The sequence below is a fragment of the Schistocerca piceifrons genome, chromosome 2 (genome assembly GCF_021461385.2).
Source record: "Schistocerca piceifrons isolate TAMUIC-IGC-003096 chromosome 2, iqSchPice1.1, whole genome shotgun sequence".
Taxonomy (NCBI): domain Eukaryota; kingdom Metazoa; phylum Arthropoda; class Insecta; order Orthoptera; family Acrididae; genus Schistocerca; species Schistocerca piceifrons.
This window is the reverse complement of record NC_060139.1, coordinates 832,697,036-832,716,860: the sequence shown is the minus strand read 5'-3', so window position 1 is coordinate 832,716,860 and position 19,825 is coordinate 832,697,036. Positions and strand designations below refer to the sequence as shown.

The following is a 19,825-nucleotide window of genomic DNA, read 5'->3' as shown; positions in this document are numbered from 1 at the left end:
GCTTCGAGGTGGTTACTCAGCTTGAAGGACCCATCCAGTAGACTGACAAGATGGGCTCCAAAACTCAGTGAATTTCAGCACAAAGTAATCCAAAAACCGAGCTAGAATAGTGGATACACTAAGCAGGAAGGTGGCTGTGATACAAGCACTATGTTGGGAACTTGCTGAGCAGCAAGCATTACGGAGTGCTGATGCTGATGGTCAACATAAGCAGTACAGTAAGCAGAAGCAGTTCAACAAGTATGATGTGTTGTGATGTAAGGAGATGAGGTTGGCACCACTAGGGGTTGTACCAGTGAACCTAAGGGAAGAGGTGCTGAGAGAAATGAATGATCATGTTTTTTCTGACCATGGGGCATGCAGAGCAATGAATCGAAGAGTGATGGAGAAATCTTGGTGGAAAGAAAGGAAAGGTAGGCAACATGCAGATCTAAGTCAAAAACAAGTACGGCTGCAGAGGTTGCCAGAAGTGATGGAACCATTCGTTTTGCATTGAATATAATAGACCATTTTCCTCATTATATTGGTATGGTGCCAATGCCAGACCAGCAGGCAGTCACAGCTGCATAACCACTGGTGAATACATGGGTGTTGAAGTCTGGGGTGCCAGAGACAATAAAAATGGATCACTGGACGAACTTCGCATCAGAGCTGATGAACAAGTTGAGTCAGGTGTTGAGACTCAAAAAGTGAAGATCTAGTCTACTTCATCCTCAATCAAATGGCAGGGCAGAGTGGGTTCATTGGACAATTGGGAGGATGTTTAATTATTACGTTAACTCCCACCATACAGATTGGGACACCCATTTATCTACTGCGGTGAGTGCGTACAATTTGAAAGTATGCACCAGCATTGGGTTGTCACCATTCGAGGTGGTGTGTGATAAAAATATGCCACTGCCATTCAATACAATTAAGCAGAAAGGGAGCAGCAACAGTGAGTTAATGTGAGAATTTGTGAGAATGGTGTGAGAAGTTTGGCACTTGAATGTCAAGAAGAGGCAGTCAAGTTTGCAGGAACTATATCTCAATACAAGTTGGGCCAGTGGGTGATGATGTCAAAGCCATATACTCGAAATGGGGAGACAAAGAAGTTTGTAACATGGCACCAGGGCCCATATCAAGTGATTGAAACCATGTTATCTGTGAATTACCAACAAGATCAACAATTATACATGTCAAATGCTTATGACCATTCAAGGGTGCACAAGACTTGATCACAGGGGATATATTGGTAGAATAAATGAAAAGAGTAAAAGATAAGGAGTGAAGAGAGAGCAACAGGAAGAGCAGGGCCATGTATCTCGTATGCCACATTTGTTAAGGCCAAGGAGGTGGTCAATGCAGTTTATGTTTTCTGTGGTTCGTGCGTGCGTGTGTGTGTGTGTGTGTGTGTGTGTGCGTGTGTGTGCGTGCGTGTGTGTGTGTGTGTGTGTGTTGTGTGTGTGTGTGTGTGTGTGTGTGTTGTTAAAGTAGAATAAATGTTATCCTTAACTATTGTGTGTGAGATACATCAGACTTCTGGGTTGAGGGGAGATGATAAAGGTCCCTGTTCTCAGGTCGCCATTCTGTGAGTGTGAGGAAGGAAGAATGCTAATTTTGGTGGTGCTGTACTTCTTCGCCTGAGGTGGGGTAGGGGTGCTGCAAGACCATCACCTAGTTGGATGAGTTCTGTTTTCCAGCTGTAGGATGTGGTATCATCTAGTCAAAACTGGACATAAAGTTTAGTATTTAATGTAACGGAAATACAAAATGATATAAGGAAGTTGGAAAAGGTATTTTCAGGTTTGCAACAGTCAGCGATCAGTAATGGACTGCTCAGAGAGGGGTCAGAGAAGCACAGGAAGTTACACATAGTGTACATGTGACTGAAGGAGAAGATTAAGGAAATAGTAGGACCAGTACCACATGAACTGTGCAGGAAGAATAGGGGATGGATAGATAGATGAGGAAGGTTACTGAGGGAGAGCTACAGCAATGTCAAAGCAGGGTGGTCACCACATTACTTACAAGATCCAGATGGGAGGAAATGCATGCACCATGCAGTTGTTCAGGAGCAATGCAGATGTTGACCATGTTGAAAGAAGGTGGTGGAACCAAAGTAACACTTCCGATGAAGTCTACATTGGGTATACTTGGTGTGCGACAATATAACAGAGGTGGAAAGTTGCTCTGAACAAGGGAAGCTTATGGGAGCTACACAAAGAGATGACTAGGCAACACGAGTACCTGTGGGTTTGAGACCACCTCAGGGCAGTTGTCTCCCACACTAAGTCCACCCTGTGGGACTTGGCAGGGGACATGACACATATATGGCCTCTTCCCTTGTCACGAGGGGAGATGCGAGAGAGGCCTGAGTTACCTGGGCATTGCTTTCTACAGCAGAATGCAGTTGCGCACAAGAAAGAGAGCACCACTGATGTCAGAGACTTGATCGACTGACAGCCCATTGGATTGCTGCTGGCCTGATATCGGCACTGCAGGACGCTGATGCATGTACCTCTTTGCAGTGTGGAAGCTAGCAATCCATGGGCCACTGTCGTCCTATAGTACTGGAGTGGTGTGTGTCTGCCTCGCATTGTCAGTGACAAGATGTGTAACTGAAGTCTAATAAAATATTTATCCTGACAACCAATCTGTCACTGAGCCCCAGTAGCCCATCACTCCACTGCTGATCCTACAAAGTGGTGCCTGAAATCGATGTCACCCGAACAGAGTGCTGCCAGTGCATGATTGAGTGGTGCCAACAGCCAGCACCCACAAAAGTTTCAATGTCCGAAAGCTTCACCACATAATATACTTATTTTTCTCCAGTCTCACACAGACTTAAAAAGAACCATTTCATTTATGTAACATGGAATGTAGCAATGTTATGAAAAATGTAAATAAATGAGAGCATGCAAAAATTCATCACAGCTAGCATGTTTTCCCTAAAGAAAAGCAAATATACACAGATTACAGAATACTCACCTATGAGAATAGATGTAAAGACAGCCAAAGAGTTGTGAATCGCAACATCTCGAATGTCAACCTGAGTCAGGACATCAACAAAATGGGAAGAATGGTTAGATGAACAACAGAGAGCCATCAGCACACCTTTTGGGAAGCACAAAAACTGATTAAAAATATTTCGAATGTGACCAACCAATAAGTTGTTTGTCAGGTCCACTTAATCATAAATACAAAAATTTGTGTAAAACCAACGAAATCTATTTACCCAGCCATTCAGCAGATAAGGCATTGCAACATGCAGTGAACTCTGCACAAAGCACAGCAATGTCATTAAGCCTGTCACTGTCTGTTTCATTACAGACTGCCACTATTGCATTACAGACAAAACTGTAGCGGTTTGTTGGTGTTTCAGCCAGCTGGCGAGCCCACTGAGGCTCAATTTTACCTGTTGCACAAAATAAATAATACATTATGATAATGAAACCATACTCTCAATTTTATGTAACAAATAGTAATACAGAAGACATGTTGTAAAATAACAACAGGATAACTAAGTATGAATGGTAGAAAATTAATAGATTAATAGAACAGAATAATTTTGAATGCAACAATTATTTGCCATATGGATAAAGAAAACTGCTTCCCAAGCAGCAGCAGGAGGAGGAGGAGGAGGAGGAAGAATAATAGTAGTAGTAGTAGTAGTAATAGTAGTAGCAGAAGCATAAAAAGGTTTAAAATTGTTAGTTTTCATGATGGATACCTCCTCCTGTGAAAAGAGACAAAAGATTTGGAGGAAAACAAGATAGTATGGTACAAGGATACAAGTTATCCAGGAAACAGGATGACTAACTCTACTAATTTCTTTTCCTACAACTTCTCTTTTGCCAGCAGAAAGCTCCTATAGCTCCTGCGTATACAATTTTAAACCTTTCGATATGTTTCCATCTGTTGAAGACTATGAGAGAATTTGTCTCTCCATATGTCAAATATTTTCATTCCATGATTTATTAGCTTAGATATTAGTGCAAATAATTAGTTGTACTTTCAATTTCAGATTCTTCATTAGAACATATTTAAAGAAATCCATTGGCTTTGAAGTATGATGTATCTCGTTCTGGAAACAGCAACATGGTGGCAACTGCCCCCTCCTTTGTTCAGATGTAAAAACACTCTTTCTGGGCTGGATGGATGTTCTAGGAACTGTATACTAGCTTCAGTCATAACAAAATTATCACCTTTAACTGAATATATAACTATTTATTAGACTTTCCTTCCCATAGTTGCAGACATTCAAATGTTTTGTGAAAATACTCTTCTCTACAACTTTTTTAATTGAACTGTTACTACAGGTTGCTTGATGACATAGTACAAATGCAGACTCTGAATCCCAAAATATTGATGTCAATTCTCTGGTCTCATTTTTTTTTGACATTGCAATTCCTTCTGTTTTTTGAACTGATTGTTCATAATGCACTCCACTCATTTCAGTATCACTCAACACTCCCTCTGTATTGCTCTGCTCACTCATATGCTGTCACAGGAAATCTCTCTAAACACAGGAGTTCTCCTTTACTGTTCGAATAACATGGTAATGCTTACTCCAATAAGTGAATTATACACATTCTTCCAATATTTTCTACTCATGTAAGTCCACAGTATGACACATAGATCCATCTCCATGAATACCTGCACAGCCACCAACAATAAATTAAACAATATCCAACAGTCTTGATTACAACTGTGATTTCATCTGACAATGATAGCCTGCTGGATGCAATTTATTTACTGAGAGCTTGTTGACACATAGCCACCCTCCTAATTACACTGGGAAAGGTGCAAAAAAGCTTGTTTTCTTGTTTAAGTATTCAGTATTATTTTGATTTTGGAGGTTTTTAATCTCTGTACTGCCAACATGATTACTTCCATTCTATGTGTTCCTCACTTATATGCTCATACCACTTGTGCCAGTATCATCATAAAGTATGTGTCAGGATTCAAAACAATTTTACAGCTATAGGTCCACACAGAACTTCATTGAAAAAGTTGGTAAAAGTATTCTACATTTTATTCTACATGAGAATTCCTACTTTTTCATGAAACACCCGCTCTGGTCTACATTACTTTTCTTGGAGTTAAAATTTCAAGAGTTCTCTACTTAACCTCTTAAAAGTCTTATTTCCTGCAATCTTTTTCACTCGTTTGTCAAATGAAAGGAATCGGTGTTTATGTGACCCAATTAATCAGGGTTATTACAATGTTTAATTGCAGTAGGTGGCTCCACATTACATCTGATATACATTTCAAGATTTTCAGTTCAGCATTAATTGCTTGTGTGGTTTAGTAGTTAATGTCACTGACTACTAATCCAGAGGTTTCAGGTTCAGTTCTTGATGAGCACTTCATTCTTTTTCTGGGGCAGGGCAATTTGGAAAGTGATTTTCTTAACCTGATATAGTCAAATAAGAGGCTGCTATTTACCAGACTTCATTTCCCACTCTTCAGAAAGTCACATATTTGTTCACACATATTTAACTCCTGGAATGTGAGTTCAATAAGTAATTTTACATCTGTAACCATATATCACTACGATACTATGATACTACTTTCAGAAATTGACAGAATTGCTATTTAGTAATAAAAACAAAATAAGCAAAAGATTTGTATTGTTGTTTGATGCCACATGAAAGTTACCTCCTCTGCGTGGATTACTGAGCACTTCCACCATAAACTGTGTGTTGCAGACAATCATTGTGCTTGGTGTTGATGGTTGAAGTGATGAATACAATGCCTGGCGAATTTTTGGATATGCATTGCCGAATGGTTCCACACTATGAGGTTTTGACTTTAGTAGGCTGCAAGTTGAGTACAGGTCATACAAATGTGCTAAGACACATCGTTCTGCTGATGAACAATCTCCTGGATTCGTAACATGTTTAACAATGCGGCATAGACCTTCAAATACTGCTGTTGTCTGTTCTGGAAATACTAAAAAATAAAAAAATAAATAAAAAATAAAACTAAATTACGAGATTTTGCACAAATAATCTATTTAAATATACAACATTAACAGGGAAATACAACTACCAGAAATAACGTGTTCAAAGTAGAAAGCATTATATTAACCTACAAAGACCTAATCTAAGGCTAGAGATTTTAGTACAAAAACAACAGTTTAAATCAGAACTTATGTTCCATGTTGTTTCACAGCGATAAATATGGGTATAACATCTTCATCATTCTGTGCTTACTGTCATTCTCCAACAGGAGTGCTGCAAGCACAAAGCACTATCACAGCAGTGGGTGCTCCATATTCCACAAACAAAAAAATAGCAAAGGCCTTCAAAGATTGTTGATGATCTTCAAAATATCAAACACAATTTCAATTGTGTAATTGAATGGTGATATACTGACCAGTTCTATGGACCACTGAATCACATTTTCACTGATTTACTCCGCAAAAATCCAAACTGTCATTTCTTCATGACATGTAAGTCCGTCATAAACAAGTTTTTTCTAGTTTTCTTGCCCAGTACACCAATTAAGCAAATGATTAATACAATTTGGGAAGTGCGTGTGATTGCATGGTCCCATCTTTAATATTATCAATGACATAGTTATGATTTTCTGAAGTTATGCTCGCATCATTCAGAGCAACTTTGGATTGTCCTCCCAACCTAAACAACAGCCTTAACAATCATTGTCCACTCCTCGTCTCTTTATCACACTGGATATTGTAATACTTTGTAGCCTGATCCGCTTTGGACAAAAGGTTCCAGTTAAGCTACATCCTGTTATTATGAGACTTTCCTGAAAAACATCCTGAAAACTACAGAAGACAGACAGGTATGCTAACAAGTGTTGTGCTTTTGTTCTGGAAGGGGTGTCTCATTTAAAGACTGACTGACAGCTAAGAGGGGGTCACCAGGCTCAGATTGGGCGCAGCTGAGCACCCCACAAACCAAAATCAGCTCACCACCAGGCTCATGGACCTCAGATGCTTGAGCAGGGACACTTAAAGGCCTTCTGCCTTCTCTTTACGAATAAACAGACCTGTTGTTAAGTCGCAGCTCTCTTCATGGCTCAGCTTACTGAGAAATGCTTGGAGGCATTCTTAGTGGTTTTCTCATCAAAATTTGGCATGTAAGCTGCTAAGGAACTGCCCACGAACCGTGGCAGGCATCGCAGCAGGAAATGGGTGAGAATGCCACACGAAATACTGTGATCCATGCTAGCCACTGTCCAAGGACTTTTCAAAGCACAAAGCAAGATCAGAAAGGTTGGCACCCTGTAAACAAGACCAACAGGGGGACTTTCTCAGTGTCAATCATTCATTTAGGGGGGAGGGAGGGGGGGGGGAAGATGGGGGGAGGGAGGGGGGGGGGAAGATGGGAGGAGGGGGGGATGACGGCACTGCAAATTAGGCCCATCAGTAGCAAAATAAAAAGACAATACAATGGGAAATTACATGCTCTGAAAGGTAATGGTGAGGGAAAGAAGAATGAAACTGCTGGAATCTGTTTTCTGATCTTTCTGATGAACATTCTGAGCTCTTTCAGAGAATATTATCAAATTATTCAAGCTTTCATTCTGAGTTATTTTTATTCTAGTCACTCCAAGTTAACTTGGAGCTTTTCACAGATGATTCTGAGTTCATTTGGATTCGTTATTTGACAACTTAGAGAGATACTTTCAGGAGATGTTCATGCAAGGTCATGCTAAGTGATGGGCTTGCTTCTTTGTTCTGACTTTACATTCTTGAGATATGTCTGCTTGCCTTCTACTTAGTTTTGAGACCTCGATTCCTGCATTCATCCCAATATGACTTTGTGACAGACTCATTTTTCATTCCATGTTGAATGGTCTTTCTGTCAGTCTTTTGTTTGAGTATACATGTATTTGTCTGTGTTCCCACCATCCAATTCCCCCTTCTTTGGTCACTGCCCCTGCTGTCTAATTACTGCAGACAACAGATGCCAGATGTGTATTTGTGAAAACCCACTTGATATCGAGATTAGTGAACACACCGTTGTCATAGCGGGACTAAATACCGATAACTCTCAAATCCTCCAAAAAAGAAACAAAAAAGTACCTATTCAAGAAAGCATATAAAAATTTGCTTGACGCTCATTCTTGAGAGACAGTCTCCACTCCTTCCAAATTAACAATGTAAATGTAGACCAGATATGGCTTCTATTCAAAGAAATAGTATTGGCAGCAATTCAGAGATTTATACCAAATAAATTAACGAATGATGGAGCTGATCACTTTGGTACACAAAACAGGTTAGAACATTGTTGCAGAAACAACGAAATAGCATACCAAACTGAAATGAATGCAAAATCCCCAAGATTGGCAATCTTTAACAGAAGCTCAAAGTTTAGCACAGACCATAATGTGAGATGCTTACAACAGTTTCCACAATAAAACTCTGTCTCGAAACCTGACAAAAAATCCAGAGAGATTCTGGTCATATGTAAAGTATGTTAGCAGCAAGACACAATCAGTGTCTTCTCTGTGTGATAGCAATGGAAATACTATCAATGACAGTGCTGCTAAGAAAACAAAGAAAATATTGCAGATTTGAATCAAGAACAGCTACCAATGTGAGTAACTTAGAAGTATACACTCTCGGAGTAGCGAAGCAACTTAAATCACTTAATAAAAGCAAGTCTTCCAGTCCAGAGTGTATACCAATCACATTCCTTTCAGTGTGTGCTGATGCAGTAGCCCCATACTTAGCAATCATATACAACTGATCGCTTGACAAAAGATTTGTACCCGAAGACTGGAAAGTTGGCCAGGTCACACCCATATTCAAGAAAGGCAATAGGAGCAAGCCACTAAATTACAAGCCCATATCATTAACACTGATATGCAGCAGGAGTTTGGAACACATACTGTGTTCCAACATCATAAATTACATCAAAGAGAATGGTCTATTGACATGTAGACAACACGGATTTAGGAAAGATCATTCTTGTGAAACACAACTAGTTCTGTACTCACATGAAGTAGTGTGTGTTATTGACATGGGGTTTCAAATTGAATCTGTATTTCTAGATTTCCAGAAGCCTTTTGACACTGTACCTCACAAGTGGCTTGTAATCAAATTGCATGCTTATGGAATATCGTCTAAGTTATGCAAAAGGATTCATGATTTCCTGTCAGAGAGGTCACAGTTCACAGTAACTGATGGAAAGTCATCAAGTAAAACAGAAGTGATTTCTGGCATTCCCAAAAGTAATGTTATAGGCCCTCTGTTGTTCCTTACCTATATAAATTATTTAGGAGACAATCTGAGCAGCCGTTTTAGGTTGTTTGCAGATGATGCTGACATTTATCGTCTAGTAAAGTCATCACAGGATCAAAACAAATTGCAAAACAATTTATAAAGCATATCAGTATGGTGCGAAAATTGGCAATTGACCCTAAATAATGAAAAGTGGGAGATCCATTAAACTTCAGTTACACAATAAATCAATCAATTCTAAAGGCCGTAAATTCAACTAAATGCCTAGGAATTACAATTATGAACAACTTAAAGTGGAAAGAACACACTGAAAATTTTGTGGGGAAGACAAACGTAAGACTGATTTATTGGCAGAACACTTACATGATGCAACAGTTCTACTAAAGAGACTGCCTATACTACGATTGTCCATCCTCTTTTGGAGTACTGCTGTGTGGTGTGGGATCCTTACCAGATAGGATTAATCGAGAACATCAAAAAAGTTCAAAGAAGAGCAGCATGTTTTGTATTATCACGAAATTGGGGTGAGAGTGCCACAGAAATGATACAGGATTTGGAGTGGACATAATTAAAACAAGGCATTTCTCATTGTGGGGAGATCTTCTCATGAAATTTCAATCACCAACTTTCTCCTCTGAATGCGAAAATATTTTGTTGATGCCAACTGACATATCGAGAAACAGTCACCATAATGGAATAAGGTAAATTAGAGCTTGCACGGAAAGAAATTAGTGTTCATTTTTTTCTGCGCGCTGTATGAGAGTGGAATAATAGAGAATTATTGTGAAGGTGATTTGATTAACCTTCTCCTAGGCACTTAAGTGTTATTTGCAGAATATCCGTGTAGACATAGATGTAGATGAATAAATGTCAGAGCACTAAAAACTATATTTTGTTTGTTTCAACCCCATAAAAAAGCTAATGGTGACACGCCCTTGACTTGGTACAGAGTAACAATCTCAAGTAGAGTTTCCAAAACTGTAATTCCTGTTTTTACTAATGGAAACCTTTGTGCATTTTAAACATTAAATAAGACAGATTTTGAATGTGACAGGTACTTTGCAACTGATTGCATAATCATTCTAGTACGTAAGTTGTTTTATTTGTATCCTATCATGATTCTGGGATAAATTATGGTGTACAAAATCATGTCATCTTGCCCAGTTGACTACATCTCAGCACTTTTTTATTGCTCACTCACGACTTTGAAATTGTTCCTTACTGATGATGAAGAGCTGTTGAGAAGTATGTCTTTACTTACACAAAAGGCAAGAATGGTAACGACGCAATACTCCAACAACATACAGGCTGAGTGAAGTTGTGTAACTCCGAACAAGATTTGAGCCCTTTGCTGCAAGCTGGGATTCCACTTCTGGTAACTCCTTGAGGATCTGAAACAGTAGCATATATACTGTGTAATTATCACACTGAGAAACTGTAGAATTTTGTATGTTACATGTTCTGCATTTGGTATCACAATACATTTAACACAATGTGGCTAAAAGATGTATTAGACAGGCTCACTATACCTTAACCTTAAATACTATGGGTTTATGTCAATGTTCTTCACTTCAAATTTATTTAGTTGGCATTTACATTTTTATCTTACATTGGTAGATTGCAAGAATAAGTGCCTGACTTGTCATAATCACACTTTTTTTTTTAGGGGTGGGGGTTGCGAGGGCACAGGGGAAACTGTTATTTGATGTTTTAGTTCAATGTAAATGCAACACAGCTTCTGGAGAATGAAAACTAAAAATGGAACCTGACAATCCAAGAATGTTTTGAAAATGGTTGAGTGTTTACATGGGGGCAGAAATCGATTGTGTAAAGAAAATTCAGCAGCTATGTTTATTTCCAAAATGAATTTAATATTGGCATGATTACCTGAGCAATCATAAGCAGTACTGGGAAATCAATTCACAAAAACCTGGTTTGGGAGTCCTGTGTAAACATAGGAGCTATGTCAAGAATTATGCCCATGTTCAAAGTTGTTTTATTCTTCATCTAGTGCTGAATTCTATAACTGTGTGCATCCTTTCCACGTAAATTCATAAGCAAATATTCAGATAGTGAATTTCATATAACAAATGTGATAGACATTGCTTGATGAACTTGGAAACTACTGAACTCACATACAATGGCTTGGAAATATATGATATTTCAACAAAAAAGGAAAATTTGTTGAGCAGGACATGCCTCTACTGTTTGCACTGTGATTGATCTTAATAATATCTAGACAAGTATTGAAGGTGGCTTTGCACTGGGAGCTACAATGTCAGGTGGGTAACGGGACCCCTCAGTGAAACAATTTAGAGAATGAGCAGGAAGGCCAAACTGTACTTGGTATGTTTGTTGTTTGCTGGGGACTACCATACAAGATGCAGAAAGCGGACTGCCAACAGCTATAATGTGAACTGTCTTCAAATTGTAGCTCATGTAAGCATGAATAACACTTGCTCCCTGGCTACAGGAGCCAACCTCAGTTTCTTTAGATACTAGCTGAAATGGTGCAGACAGACCCACCACCCCTTTCCCCAGTGAATACGTCATCAGGCATGCACTAGATACAGAAAATGGATATTCAGGTAGCAGAGTATGTGTCGCACATGTCTTTAATTTTTATTTTTATTTCTTTTAATTCAGTCAGAAGAAGTACTGAATTTGCTCTTAAAAACTGTTACAATCATATTGGAAGAAATGGAAATGGCATCGTTGGCCGGGAGGCCCCTATGCGGGGAAATTTGGTTGCCAAGTGCAAGTCTTATTTCATTCGACGCCACATGGGGCGACTTGTGCGCCATTGATGAGGATGAAATGATGATAAGGACAACACAACACCCAGTCCCTGAGCAGAGAAAACCTCCAACCTGGCTGGGAATCAAACCCAGGCCCACTCGCATGAGAGGTGAGCATGTTACCACCCAGCTAAGGAGGAAGACATATTGGAAGAAGTAGTGTGGGATGGATGAGGAAGAGATGGTGAGACAGGAATAGGTTATAAGGCCTTATTCTGGATTGGCAGAAGTAGAAAGTGTTTCACTGAGAATGTCTCCAATACAGTTTTTGTTTCAAGCACTGCACAATTTATGAAATAAAAGATACTGAGATAAGTAATTGCAGATAAGAAAACCGAGTTAACTTGCTCAATAAACAAGAAGGAAAATGGGATAAATGGGAGAACTGCATTTTTCAACATAGATTATGTAACAATACTCATGCCCTTTACAGCAACAATTAACTATAGGTTACTGGACCAATAAAGTGTTCCAAATAACTGGGAAATGGTGCAGGTGATTAATGTTTTCAAGGTGAGTCATCAAAAAGACACACATACCTACTGATCTTTATCACAATATTTAATCTGTTATAGAATTATGAGGCAGATTATATGCTTGAGTATTATAAGTTGTTTAAAGATAAAAAATTCCTCTATAGGAATCATCATGAATTTTGCAAACATCCATGATATCCAGAAGGCAGAAGACAGGTACACTCAGCTTAATGTTGTGCTTCTCAGTTTTCATAGAGCATTTTATACATTTCAACACAGCCACTGACTTCATGAAATAAGAGTCTTACAGAATAATGGCCAGCTTTATGATTGGACTAAGTACTTTCTTGCAGATAGAACTCAGTATGTAATTTTTAATGGAGAGAAATCATCAGACATGAAAGTACCTTCTGGAGTACCTCATGTGTGTTAGAGGATCATTACTGTTTGTGATACTTACAATCCATTTGGTGGATAACATAGGAAGCTTCCTGAGCCTGTTCACAGACAACATTGTTGAATACAGGGCAGTGACAATGGCAGAACATTGTAACAAAATCCAGGATGACCACCAAGGGATCACGTGTTGCAAAGACTTGTAGTTAACCCTCAATATAAACAAATGTAGTTTATGGAAAGGATAAACTAGTTGCAGAGAGGCATGATGAAAAAAATGCTAGAAATGTTCAGCTTTTGGACGAAGTCATTCATCAAATGTAGAAAACTCACAAATATTCACACAATCAAACACATGTACATATGACCACTGTCACCTCCGGTCACTAGTCGGGCTTGTATGAATGTGTGTGTGTTTTCTACTTCTGATGAAGGACTTTGTCTGAAAGCTGAATATTTCCGGCATTCTTTCTTGTTGTGGGTGTCTGTGACTCAGTGGCTTCTCTATGTGGTGAGTAGCCATATACCCTTTCCATAATTGTATACAATGTGTACTTCATTATATATGGAGTTCCTCAGCACATGACCTTTGTGTTTCCATGTCAACCCAATGACACTGTCAATTATGATTGCAATGGGCTTGGGATCCTCAAGATTGGACCACAGATCAATAGACACGTGATGTTTGATCAGATGAATCATGTTTCTTGTTACACCACACACTGTAATCCAGGTAAATGGCTGCTCAAAACGTGTCATGCCATGGAGGTAGAATGATCAAGATAGTATTATGCTATGGGGAACACTGACCTTAGATTCTATGAGATCTGTGGCAGTAATTTAAGTAACTATGACAGATGTGGCCTATGTGAACATTATTGTGGACCAACTGCATCCCTTCACGCTTCATGTCTCCTCTAATGGCAAAGGCATTCATCAGCAGAATAACTGTTCAGACCAGAACTGTGCTACAGTGATTTGAGGAGCATAATAGTGAACTCACAATGGTGTCTTGGCTACCAAATTCACCAGATCTGAACCAGGTGGGACACATCTGGGATGCTACCAGGCATCAGCTCCATGCCCACAACCCATCAACCTGCAATTTGTGGGATTTGCGTGAACTATGTTTAAACATCTGGTGCCACATTCCTACAGAAATACACCAAGGACTTGTTGAATACATGCTGAGCAGAATCACTGCTGTATTGGTTTCTAAAGGTGAACCAACAAGCTATTAAGAGGTGTTCATTCTTAGGCTCAGTGCACATTTTCACTGTTGCAATAGGATGACAAGGTGAGTACATTTGAAAGTTGATGCTGTGAGGTGAGGAAAAAAAAAAAAAAAAAAAAAGGAAATCCATGACAGGCAATTTAGGTTTTAAACTAAAAGTTCAAACAAAGGGTAGGTACAAACAAAAGTGCAGTTAGTCAGTCACACAACAGCATAAGATTAAATGTTTCAATTTTAAATGCAAGTAGTGCCAGCTACTGGCTGGCAGCAGCTGTTATTTCTGTAACAGACTTTTGTGACATCACTGTGCGTGACAAAATTATAATAATATATAAGAGAGAAGAAATAAATATGTCTTATGAGAATTAAGTGAAATACATGCTTGGCATGTGAAGTAAAATTTCTGTTGTACCAGTATAATTCATCTCTTTGCCCCTATTTGTATTAATTATCGTCATTTATGTTCAGAAATGACTAGGCAATACTTGTTTGTGATCTAAACACGTTTTGACCTTTCATAGACAGTATACACTGGGGTGACAAAAGTTATCAGATAGCGATATATACATAAGCAGATGACGGTAATATTGCATATGAAAGATATAAAAGGGTAGTGCATTGGTGGAGCTGTCGCGCGTATTCAGGTGATTCATGCCAAAAGGTGTCCAATGTGATTATGGCCGCATGACAGGAATTAACAGACTTTCAACGCAGAATGATAGTTGCAGCTAGGTGCATGGGACATTATGTTTCAGAAATTATTGGGGAATTCAATATTCTGAGTTCCACAATGTCAAGAGTATGCTGAGAACACCAAATTTCAGGCATTACCTCCCAGCAAGGACAATGTAATGGCTGAAGGCCTGCACACTTAATGACCGAGAGCAGCGGCATTTATTTAGAGTTGTCAGTGCTAACAGATAAGCAACGTGTGTAAAATAACCATCAGAAATCAGTGTGGGATGTTATTAATGGCTTATGGCAGCAGACGTCCAATGCGAGTGCCTTCGTTAACAGTACGACATCGCCTGCAGTACCTCTCATGGGCTCGTGACCATATCGGTTGGAACCTACATGACTGAAAAACCCTGGCCTGGTCAGATGAGTCCTGATTTCCATTGGTAAGAGCTGGTGGCAGGATTCAAGTATAGTGCAGACCCTAGAAAGCCATGGACCCAAGTTGTCAACAAGGTACTGTACAAGCTGGTGGTGGCTCCATAATGGTGTAGGCTGTGTTTTCATAGAATGGACTGGGTCCTCTGGTCCAACTGAACTGATCACTGACTGGAAATGGCTGTGTTCAGCTACTTGGAGACCATCTGCACCCATTCATAGACGTCATGTTATAGATGACAATGCGCCATGTCACTAGGCCACAACTGTTAGCATATGGTTTGAAGAAAATTTTGGACAGCTTGGGTGAATGATTTGGCCACCCAGATCACCCGACATGAATCCCTTTGAACATTTATGGAACATAATCAAGAGGTCAGTTCATGCACAAAATCCTGCACTGCAACACTTTCGCAATATTATGGAGGGCTATAGAAGCAGCATGGTTCAATATTTTTGCAGGGGACTTCCAACGACTTGTTGAGTACATGCCGGGTTGAGTTGCTGTGCTAAGCCAGGAAAAAGGTGGTCTGACAATGCTTTTGTCATCTAAGTATAACTGGCAAAGAGTAACTGCCTGCATATTTATCTTAACAGTACTACATTTTCACCTAAAACATGTGAGGTCTGTTCAATAAATTCCAGAACATTCGTAGTTTCGTGCCAATGGTGTGTTGAACAACAATGTGGTTGGCATCCCTGTACATGCCTGTGTTCAATGTATAACTGTTGGAAGTTTCATTGTTGCATGTCTGTTAGTTGTTGCTCAGTGCTGTACTGAGTAAAATGTTGTGTCACACAGTTTGGGAATTTGCAGATGGCAGAGTTAGTGGAGCAACATGACTGTATTAAATTTTGTGTGAAACTCAAGAAAACCATTACAGAGATAAACCAAACGATGCAGGAAGCCTATGGTGATGAGTAGTAAGTGTTACAAATGCTTCACACGGTTTAAAAATGGCCAGATGGAATTTAAAGATGACTCTCATTCAGGACGCCCTTCGACGTCTACTGACGATGCACACGTCAGGAACATCAATGAAATTCTGCGTGCCAATAGAACACAGACTGTCCAAGAGGTTGCAGAAGAATGTAACATTTCAGTTGGATCATGTCACGAAATCATGTCACAGCATCTAGGAATGTATGATGTTGTCGCCAAGTTCGTCTCATGGCTCATGAGTCAAGACCAGAAAGACCATCGCCTGGAAATCTGTGAAGAGCTTCTAGATTCGGCAAATGAGAACGAGATGCTCCTTAACAGAATCATAACTGGCGATGAGACGTGGGTCTAAGGTTATGATGTTGAGATCAGGGTTCAATCTTTCCAAAGGCTCAGGTAAGGTTCTCCAAGACCAAAAATGCTGGTCAGGTCAAATGTCAAAGCCGTACTGAGAGTTTTCTTTGACTTTGAAAGATTAGTTCATCATGAATTCATGCCACAGGGACAAATTATTAATCAATGGTATTATTGGGACGTGTTGCAGCGCCTGTGAGAAAACGTCAGAAGGAAACAGCCTGAAATGTGGCGAGACAATTCATGTCTCTTGCATCACAATAATGCACCCACACAAACATCCCAGTTGGTGTGATTATTACACAAAAAACAAAATCACTGTGCTGCCTCATCCTTCATACTCTCCAGACCTGGCCCCTGTGGACTTTTTTTTATTTCCAAAGATGAAAACCCTGTTGAAAGGACAAAGATTTGCAACAATAGACCAGACAAAAGAAAATTGGCAGATGGCGCTTTGCGCAATCCAATAAGAGGCATACCAAGACTGCTTTCGGAAGTGGAAATGGTGTTAGGTGTAGTGTACCAATTGTGGAGGAGACTATTTCAAATGAGATCATGTACAATAAGTAAAAGGTAAGCATAAAAAAATTTGTAGACAAAGTTCTGGAATTACACACACACACACACACACACACACACACACACACACACACACACTCTCTATATATATTTACCATATATTATATTCTTCACATCACTGCTTAAGTGGTCAAAGATTTTTACAGCAAAATACCTCACTCCTTTCTGCAATACGATTTGACTAAGTGAGGGATAGTGTGAGTCATTTCCCCTTGAGGTAATGTATTTGTGAATGGTATAATTGTTCTTGACATGTGATTGATCACTTACAACAAACTTCCAGAGAAAGGGTAAATATAGCGTGAGGCTATTGCCAGTATGGTCAATTGTTTGAAAAGCTGTCTCCAAGCGATTCTAAAGTGGACACCACATAATATTAAAAGCTCCTATGCAACAAATACTTTCTTCTTTAATGAAGATTAGTACCAGAATATGATGCAATAACTGTGAATGAAAATAGGAGAGAGAAGCTTTTTCCTCCATAATGCAACAGTTGCAGAGCTTTCATGTTTAAAATCATCTGTAACATGATTTCTGGTTCAGGATGTTAACAACATAATTACTAAATATTTGGAATATTATTGTTATTCCCTTATGCATTATTTCCACTTGTGTGGCAACCCTTTGGCAGTATACAGTTGTATTTGCTGTATTTTTGCAGTGAGTAGTACAATGGATTAGAATCTGGGAGATTAAAACCCGCATCCAGCCATTATGATTTAGGTTTTCCAAGATTCTCCTAAATTGCTTCAGGCAAATGCTGGGATGGTTCCTTAGAAAGTACTTGGTCAATTTCCTTTCCCATCTCTCCCTAATCCGAGCTTGTGCTCTGTCTCTAATGATCTCATTGTTGATGGGACGTTAAACACTAATTTCCTCCTCCTCCCCCTACTGTATTTTATCTACGGTCAATGAAAAATCATTTGCAGAGATCTATTTATTGCTTGCCAAGAAAAGTTTATTTACATTTTCAAAAGAGTAGAAACATTAGCCATTGATAGATACATAAATAAGTCTAAAAACGCTGTCTGAAGGTGCTGTTCTGGGACTGCAGTGCTACAGCTTGACTAGGGTGGGGGATTGTGTGGGGTGAGGCACAGCAGTTCTGCAGCTTGACTGGAATGAGGGGTTGTGTTGGGTGGAGTGGGTGAGGCAAGGAATGAGGCAGCAACTGAGAAGAAGGGCTGGGAAAGGGTGGCTGATGACTGGGACGGAGACAGCATGTGCAAGGGAGAAGAATGCATGAGTGAGAAGCAGCAAGTGTAAGGGATAGATGTGTGACACCCTCTTCCCTGCAGTCTCCCCCCACCCCTTTTTTTTACTGTCACCTCTCCCAATGCACTTCCCCAAGTAATTGTATTCATGCTCAACAAACAGTGGGACACGTTACAAGAGAGATTATTTGCTTCTCAGAGAGCCTCATGCACAGAAGTCTAAGAGTTTTTTACCAAAATGGGCACAAAATATATGATTTCCTAAAACATACACCTTGCTCAGCGATTGCAATGGTAAAATTAGAGAAATTAAGGTCCTTATGAAGATGTACTGACAGTCTTTCTTCCTGTGTACCACCTGAGAATGAAATAGGTAAGGGGCAATGAGGCAGGTGCACTATGTATCCTAAATCACCAGCTGTATGTTGGCTTGTGGAGTATAAATGTAAACAAATCTACTTTTATGGTTATAGCATTTAGCGGGGATTATTTTTTCAGGTGAAAATAGCTCTAAATTGAAATTAGAATTATATTATGACCTTCAGCTGCTAAACGGAGGTTATGAAATCTAAATACAATGCATCAAAGTGTTTTTTTTCTCATTAAAATGTAATTGCAAGTATTGTCAGTCACTGTACAAAATCTGTTTATAGTGCTATTGCAAAGAACCGACAGGGGCTAGAGAAAAATACTTTTCAGACTGAACACAGACAAATACGAATGGAATTTACTATCTGAAATGGTAAAGACTTCACATACCTATTTATTTATGGAGATGACAGAAATCACAAGAACTATAACAGATTCAAGAGAAAAGGAGAAAGCATATGAAATACAGTGTGTGAAGTCCACCAGTATGTCATGTCTCTGCTACGATGCAAGCAGAGACTAAATATAATGGACAGCATGCATGGAGCATTTATCACAAAGGTTTTAAGCTTCTAAACTTAGAAGTTTATTTACGAGGAAGTACAAATTTAACTGGGCCTGCTCATCACACAAGAAACATATGAATTTCATGATCAATGCCAACCTCTTACCTGAATACACACGTCAATGAGATTGTAAATGCTTAAGGCCAATTCCATTAGATCAAACAAAAATGCCACATGTTCTTGCACTGGTAAGTAATTAGAATTTCCTGAAAAGAAACAAGTTCCTAAGTCAAGTTACAGATATTTTCATTTTATGATCCTATTATTTACTGAAATTTCATTTCAATGTTCTAAAACCTATGGAAATTTAAAGACTGTAACTAATGTTTCTAGCAAAAGCTAATGAAATGTACTCACCACTTGCAAAAGAACTCAGCATTTCAATAACAGTTACTGCACACTGCCATGTGACTGCATGTTGATCAAAAAATGACATACTTTGCACTTTGGCTGTCACTGCTTCAAAATTGAACTCTCCACGGGAATGCTTCTTCACTTTACCACCTAAAATGAGACACTTACTTCAAGATTATTTCCGCAAGAACATAAAAAGAATTACATTTGTTTTCAGTTTGGGACAG

General features: G+C 39.2%; 1 protein-coding gene across 1 annotated transcript in view; it reads right to left on the bottom strand.

The window, feature by feature from the left end:
- Positions 1-19,825, bottom strand: part of LOC124774951 (mediator of RNA polymerase II transcription subunit 12) — a 365,571-nt gene that overhangs the window by 206,613 nt on the left and 139,133 nt on the right. Inside the window, exons 17-22 of the mRNA XM_047249660.1 lie at positions 19,602-19,748; positions 19,350-19,450; positions 10,464-10,593; positions 5,644-5,937; positions 3,218-3,397; positions 2,971-3,096 (exon numbers count right to left, since the gene is read on the bottom strand). Coding sequence (XP_047105616.1) covers positions 2,971-3,096; positions 3,218-3,397; positions 5,644-5,937; positions 10,464-10,593; positions 19,350-19,450; positions 19,602-19,748 — 978 coding nt within the window. The remainder of the gene's footprint in view (positions 1-2,970; positions 3,097-3,217; positions 3,398-5,643; positions 5,938-10,463; positions 10,594-19,349; positions 19,451-19,601; positions 19,749-19,825) is intronic.